The sequence below is a fragment of the Anguilla anguilla genome, chromosome 5 (genome assembly GCF_013347855.1).
Source record: "Anguilla anguilla isolate fAngAng1 chromosome 5, fAngAng1.pri, whole genome shotgun sequence".
Lineage (NCBI taxonomy): Eukaryota > Metazoa > Chordata > Actinopteri > Anguilliformes > Anguillidae > Anguilla > Anguilla anguilla.
Window position 1 is genome coordinate 18,141,606 of NC_049205.1, and position 7,306 is coordinate 18,148,911.

The following is a 7,306-nucleotide window of genomic DNA, read 5'->3' on the forward strand; positions in this document are numbered from 1 at the left end:
AGGAACTGTGTCTTTACCTTCAGAGGTTCAGGACAATAACGCCACAGAGAACACAAGGCCCTAAACCTGGCCATGTCGGAGACGTGTTTTTGAGACATGGCAAAGCTGGATGGCGGTGGTGAAACAGGCGGAGAGGGGAGGGCGTGTTGGGAGAGGGGAGAGCGTGTTGGGAGAGGGGAGAGCGTGTTGGGAGACGTTCTCAGATGTAGGGCAGCAGAACTCCAGCCCCGGAGCTCAAGTTTCCCGAGGATTTCTCCAGACTTAAGCCCCAGACGCCACCGTTCCTCAGCTGTCAGGGTACGAGGCCTCTGCTCCTAAGACGTGGAGAGAGAAAAAAACAACCCCGCACGATCCGACTGCCAATCACAGCCGACCCCAGACAAAAGCCTCAAGTGTCTGTTTTTAGCAAAGATTGGCCATATGACAAGATAATGTTCGGCTTTGCGAGTTGCAGTCAGATTCTAGTACGTCAGGGTAACTTACAGCAAAGACAAACGGAAACGCCAATTTGCATTCTTAATATGAATGACCGCCTAGTCATACCTAATTTTTTTTTTTTTTAAATGTGTAGCTCCTGTAGTCTGAGCGAAGTAGGTCACTCGACAGTAATTACCATTTCCTCTGCACAGTTTCGCAGTTCTTGCTGACTGAAAATACACCTAGCTGGCACTCTTGCGCTGACTCAACCTCTCCAGTTCTGGTAAACTGCTGCGTGGTTTCCTGGTTCAAACCAAGGTGGCAAGGGCCTTACAGGGACAGGGGCGGGGTGAAAGGATGACATCAGCATGAATAAGCGAAACTCTGTACAGGCCAGGGTTGCCTGGTGTGGGAGTGATTCAGTCCACGGCACAGCTCTTCCCCACCCATCTTAAGTGGATCCCCCCTTATTGATCAGGACCCTGTAAGCTGTGTATAAAATTTATTTGTGTGCTTTTATTTAAGGCTCACTGAGGCTTTGCACGTATTTTATGAATACTGCACATGTGGCAACCACCACAAAGACATCCTCTGTTCCCAAAACACACAGCCATCGCTGTAGTGTGAACTCATCCCCATTCCCAAACACCCCTCTCTCCCAGCTCTGAACGACCATGTCCAAAAACACATCCCCACCCCACCCAAAACCCAACCTGGCAACCTACCACCGCACGGCTACCTCCACTTCTCACGAACACCTGCAAGAGCCTACAAGACTCTTTCCCCACTGGCTCTCGCACAGCCGGACTCTCTCTCTCGCTCGCTCTCTCTCTCTCTCACTTTCTCTCAATCTCTCTCGCTCTCTCTCTCTCTTCTTCTACAGAGGGAAGGGGGGGATCCTGTTAGGACCTGTTCTAGATGGAAAGCTGGAGGAACGAAACGATCCCCCCCTCTTTTCTACGCCACATTCCTCAGATCTCCGCTGTCAGGCGGAGCTCGACGGGATCGGGCCGAAACGCAGACGACAAGAGCGTTCGAAAATAAAACGAGACGCGACGAGAGGTATGAAAAAGATAGATTTATTTAATGGCAAAAAAATAAAACAAAAACAAAGGAACAAGAAACAAAAACTAAAACGACGAGACTAGCCGTACAGAGAGAGCGAGAGCGGGGGAGGCTGGGGACCAGCGGCACCCAGTCATAGGAGGTGCTTGGCCCCTCCGTCCTCCTCCCGGCTCACGCAGACCCAACTGACGAAACGAAGAGAAGAGAGAGAGAATAAAAACAAAAACACTGGAAAGTAGGGGAAAAAAAAAAAACAAACAAAAAAAAAAAAAACCAAGGTCACGGAACGACAGCGTGAAGAACGTTACAATCTACAAACACTGAAGATTAGCCACAACTTTACAACAGCTTCAACTTTTCCTTTTTCTTAAAATGCATTACAAAAAAAAAAAAAAAAAAAAAGATAATCATTACAATTTGAATAATAATAATAATAATAATAATAATCGTAATAATAATATTACAATGTAAATGGCCCCCATTCTCGGGCAGGTCTCGAGTGGTTTAAGCAGAAATGGTCGGGACTCCAGAGGACCCTTCATCTCCGCCGCCAATCAATTCAAGTTGCAGGACCTCACGGGGGGCGGGGACACGAGAGAACAACCCATAATAAATCCAAAAAAAAAAATAAAACGATAAACAATAAACGGAACTTTCATAAAAGTTAGTGTTTCACTTTGAAATGCAACTTTTTTTTCTTTTTGAGGAAACCCCACCCCCCCCCTCCCCTCCCCTCCCCCTCAGTTTATAGTCATTCCTCCAGCACCTCCCAGCTAAAACAATTTTATTCTAATATTATAATAATATTACTATAATAATAAAATTAACTGGAACCCCCCCCCCCCCCCCCTCGCTTGCGCATACACGCAAAGTGTCTGTTCTGCGTGTGCGTGAGGGCATCTTCCGGTCTCCTCAGAAAAAAAATCATATTAAACAATAAATGCTTAACCGTACTATAATAATTTCACACAGCTATATATTCAGCTGAAGGTTGAAATTAATTTATTGAAAATTAAACTCAAGGAAACTGTTTGCTGGATGTACCAAGCGAGCAACTGGGCAGATTCAAAAGGCTAACCGTAGTCTGAGCTCCCATGCTCCGAACGTGGAAAGATTGCGGTCCGATCATCTGCCTGGTGCATGACGGTTGTGTCGCTGAGCATGCCTCCACGCATATTTATAAACACTGTACTACAGACCGTTACCGACAAGAGCCTCCTGGCACAAGGATACTGAGAGGATGGTGGGCTGCGACAGGAGCTGACCATCTGGTTAGCGCAGAGAATCTGCGCTCGGAAGCTGGCGAGCGGCTTGATACGCTGGACAAATACAAAGTTCCTTGGGTGAGATCTTCACTTTTTTTTAACGGATGAGAGCCCGAGGTAATCCCCCTTAGCGCGCGTGCGTGCGTGTGTGTCTGTGTGTGTGTACGGTAGGCGCACGTCCGTCTGTCAGTCAGTCGAGTCAAACTCCGCCCTCCCGCCCCGCCCTCAGCACATGGAGATGGTGACGTTGATGCCCAGGTTGCCGTTCTCGGCGAAGAGCTGGGCGATGGACGTGTCGAACACCAGGCAGTCGCTGTTCATGATGGCCGTGGCGATGCCCTCGTGGATGGAGCGGGGCGTGGCCTCCCAGGTGAGCCGCCGCCGGTGCCCGTTGAGCTCCAGGCGGTAGGCGAAGTTCTCGGCCTGCTTGCGCGTGCCGATGAGCTGCACGATGGCGAAGAACTGCTGGTGCCCGTCGTACTTCTCCTGCTTCTCCAGCACCAGCATGAAGTGGAAGCCGAAGCAGGACTGCATCATCACCCAGTCCACCGCCCCCGGCAGGTTGATGTCCGTGGCCAGGAAGACGATGTCCTCGCCCTGCAGCGTGGTGATGGACTTGTGCTGGTGCATCAGGTGGGGCATGACGGCGTCCAGCGAGCCCTGCCACTTGCAGGAGGCCCCGGGGCAGGGGCAGGAGTAGGGCCGGAACTCGCACAGCTCCTCGTGCTCGGCCTTCTCCGTGTGCGGCAGCGTCACCTCGCAGCCCGACGAGGCGTACTTGCAGGGGAAGAGCACCGAGTTGGCCACCTTCTCCATGGCCAGGTTGCGGATGGAGCCCAGCGGCCCGCGGCAGGTGGGGCAGCACGTCAGCTTGGGCCGGCAGTTGCTGCAGACCAGGTGGCCGCTCTGGCACTGCAGGATGGGCGGCAGCACATAGTCGAAGCAGACGGGGCACTCGAACAGGCTGGCCAGGTCGCTGTTGGACGCCGTGGTGCCCGAGAGCGCCGGCACGCGCTGGGACGGGGCGCACTTGGAGGTTCCGGTGGGGAGCGCTGCAGCGGTCTGGCGACTCATTTCTGCGGGACAGACAGAGAGAGAGAGAGAGAGGGGGAAGGAGATGGGGAGAGAGAGAGAGAGGGAAGGAGATAGGGGGAGAGAGAGAGAGAGGGAAGGAGATGGGGGAGAGAGAGAGAGGGGGAAGGAGATGGGGAGAGAGAGAGAGAGGGAAGGAGATAGGGGGAGAGAGAGAGAGGGGGAAGGAAATGGGGAGAGAGAGAGAGAGAGGGGGAAGGAGATGGGGAGAGAGGAGGAAAAGAGAGAGAGGGGGAAGAGAGAGAGATGGAAGGAGATGCGGGAGAGACAGAGAGAGAGAGACGGGGGAGCGAGAGAGGGAAGGAGATGGAGAGAGAGAGAGGGAAAGAGATGGGGGAGAGAGGGAGGGAGGAATAAAAGGAGGGAGGAAGAGAAGGAGAGAGAGAGAGAGAACATTAATAATCATTAATTTTAGCCTCGCATAAATATGGCACATGAAAGTTATGCAGATATGGATTTCATTACAGATATGGTCTTCTGTGAGAGTAATCAATTGTTAAAATGTTTTTCTTTTTACTGGATTACACATGCACTCAATTATATTGAACAGGCTAAATCAGAGACACACTCAGAAATAATTAGAAAAGGCCACGAAAAGGATTTTCTCTGCAGTTGTTGAACATGACATTCAAATGCAGGAACAGATTTGGAACAGGAGTGACACAAACATTGCGGCCCAATATGCATTAACGGCTGACTGGCTGACTGAAAACCATCGCCAATCATCTAGCTCGGGAACCGTATTTTATGAATCACTGCACACTCCAACTTCAGGCAGTTATTTTAAGTCAAAATCTTCTGTAAAACTGCAGTTCAAGTATAGTTTTACTCCAAAAATATGTTTCCGGATCAATCCGGAAAAACCGAATCCCCGTTTTTCACAACTATATGTAAATACAGGTGTTTATTCATAAATGTGGACGACAAAATAATCAGAATTAACCATCCAATCAAGGTGCTAACACTCAAAATGCTGCCTGTGTGGTCTTGAAGGAACATAATGCCTTTCCCTCAATTTTTCTGCATTGTGGTTACACAATAGCCAATCAGAGGCTAATCAGCGAGCTACTTGGTAACCAGTATCCAAGCTTATTGTTGCATAGCAGCCACTGCACTGGAGATCAATACAAATGTGATCACCTAAGACCGGTGGTGGGGGGGAAAAAAAAACAAATGTCCCAGGATGCACTGGTGCGGCTCAGCGAGAGGGAACAGGGTGTACCGTCCCCGTCCCAGACGCAGTGGGCCCCGAGCCGCTGGAGCGGGCTGGGCTGCGCGGGGGGCTATTTTTAGCCTCTGGAGAAATCCGCAGGTTTTAACAGCCGCGTAAAAAAAAAAAGAGAAAAACAGCGAGATGCGAGACGGGGAAAACGGACCCAGATGGCTGTGGAAGTGCTCGCGCTTCCTGTCGAGCTGTTCCCATAGAGACGTGGGTGGGGGTGGGGTGGGGGGGGGGGGGGGGGGGGGGGGGGTTTGGTGGTGGTGGTGGCGGTAAGGATCTCGTGCCTGTGTCTCCCCGTGAACGCGCCCCACCGAATCGAGCGTCCCCCCCCCCGAACGTGGCCCCGCCCACTCCGGTCACATGCCCGGCGAGGCCCCCTGTGCCAAGGCCCCTTCAGCTGCCGTTTTTTTTTTTTTCTCTGGGATCTACTCGCTCTCCTGGCCAGCGGCCGTACCTCACGCTCCTGACAGCCTTAAGTGCGATTCGATTTGCTCTGCAAGCGAGAGCGCAGAGATAAAGCCCGCTCGGGTGGATTTGATTTGTTACGCTTCGCTTGGACCATGCGACTGAAATGCGTTCCAGGTGTTGCGCGATTGGGCAACGCGGAGACGGGCTGAAGAGCTCAATCTGCGGCGCTGGAGAGACGGCGCGGGGAGCTCCAGCTTCATCGAAACACTGCCGTGGCTCAGCTCTCAACCAAAACACACAGCACTGGGCTCTTTAACAATAAAACAACACTACTTCTTAAAGCGGACTTAACTCGGCTCTCAACAGAAATACACACATACCTCAGCCCCTAAAAGCACAGACTTAACTTGGATCTGGAAAACAGACACGAATGAGCTCTTAAAAACACCAACTTTACTTCTCAAAACATTTAACTTGGCTCTTAACAAAAACGCGTACACAACTTTGCTCTTAACGGATGCAACAACACAGCTTAGCTCTTGGAGCACAGATGCAAATCAATACTTCATAAAAATACGGTCAAAACTTAGCTTTTAAAACAGACTTAACTTGGCTCTTAAAAACAAACACACACACAACTTTGCTCTTAACAAGAACACGCCCATAACTTAGCTCTTAATGCACAGACTTGACGGCTCCTAACACAAACATAATTATCTATAAACAAAACAAAGAAAACACCAACATAAACTGTCTTAAAACAGATTAACTTTAGCCCTTGAGGGCAGAGATATGCTTAGATAAGTTTGCTAAATCAAGCACTTCGGAGAAATGAGGCAACTAATTGTAAAAAATACAAAAAGCAGCGATGCCATTTTGCACAAGAAACCGCTTTGAGAGATCGGAGATCCAGATATCAGATATCTGACACAACACCTCACAGTTATATACAGTTAAGGGAAGAGGGAAACGTACAGCTAGCTTAAAACATTAAGCTTCGTCCAGCTATACGCATGAAGAGGAAAGAGAGAAAGAGCCAGACTGTACCCTGTAGTGTACAGACAGAACCTGAGAGTGGGCACCGCCATTATGGATCTGTTTCACATAAAGTCAAAGGAGGATATGCAGCTTCAGCATCCTCCATATTTTGTTTAACTGGTGCTCTTCCACACATTGACGGCTCATCCCTGCTTTGTCACTTTGAAGGCACCTGGCTTTCCCACCATTTGTCTTTACCAACATGTGCAACAGTAAGGCATCATATGAACAACCTTGACGGACGACAAGACACAGAGACACCATGTGAGTGAAAGTCACTTAGCCTCCAAAGTGGCAATAAGATAAAGCGTCAAATCAGACCTACCAATGTCTGTTTCTGAGGTAAGATAACGGGACTCGGTCTAGCCTTAAGCGGGGACAGAGCAGAAGGAGAACGGTTGGGGAATGGGGCGGGGTATCATGGAGTTGGCGGGGTCTGGACGGTGGGGCAGAGAGGAGGGGAGGGTTACAGTTGGGTCTATCTGGCTCTGTGCCTGTGCCTGTTTAAGAAGCCCGCCCACACACACACACACACACACAGACAAGAGTGTGTGGGAGACAGAGACCCTCAGATGGCTCCCGAACCAAAGTTTGGCTGCGCCACTGTTTACAACAGCAGTCATTTCTACATCTGTGAGTCCAGATCAGCGCTTTCCAATGCAGGCGAGGTCTGAGGACCGCTTCATTAGGGCGATGACAGATGTGCTGGAGCGACACGTGCCTGTGTGTGCGTGTGTGTGTGCGTGTGCACGCTCCGCCCGTAAAAACACCCCCCCGATAAAGGCCGGTTTATTTTTAC

The 7,306-nt window shown here is 50.3% G+C and overlaps 1 protein-coding gene across 2 annotated transcripts in view; it reads right to left on the reverse strand.

Moving 5' to 3' along the window:
• Positions 1-2,467: 2,467 nt before the first annotated feature.
• siah1 (siah E3 ubiquitin protein ligase 1) overlaps positions 2,468-7,306 on the reverse strand; it is a 20,116-nt gene continuing 15,277 nt past the window's right edge. For both annotated transcript variants that reach the window (XM_035417718.1, XM_035417717.1), the window contains exon 3: positions 2,468-3,823. In XM_035417718.1, coding sequence (XP_035273609.1) covers positions 2,973-3,823 — 851 coding nt within the window. In that variant the 3' untranslated portion in view covers positions 2,468-2,972. The remainder of the gene's footprint in view (positions 3,824-7,306) is intronic.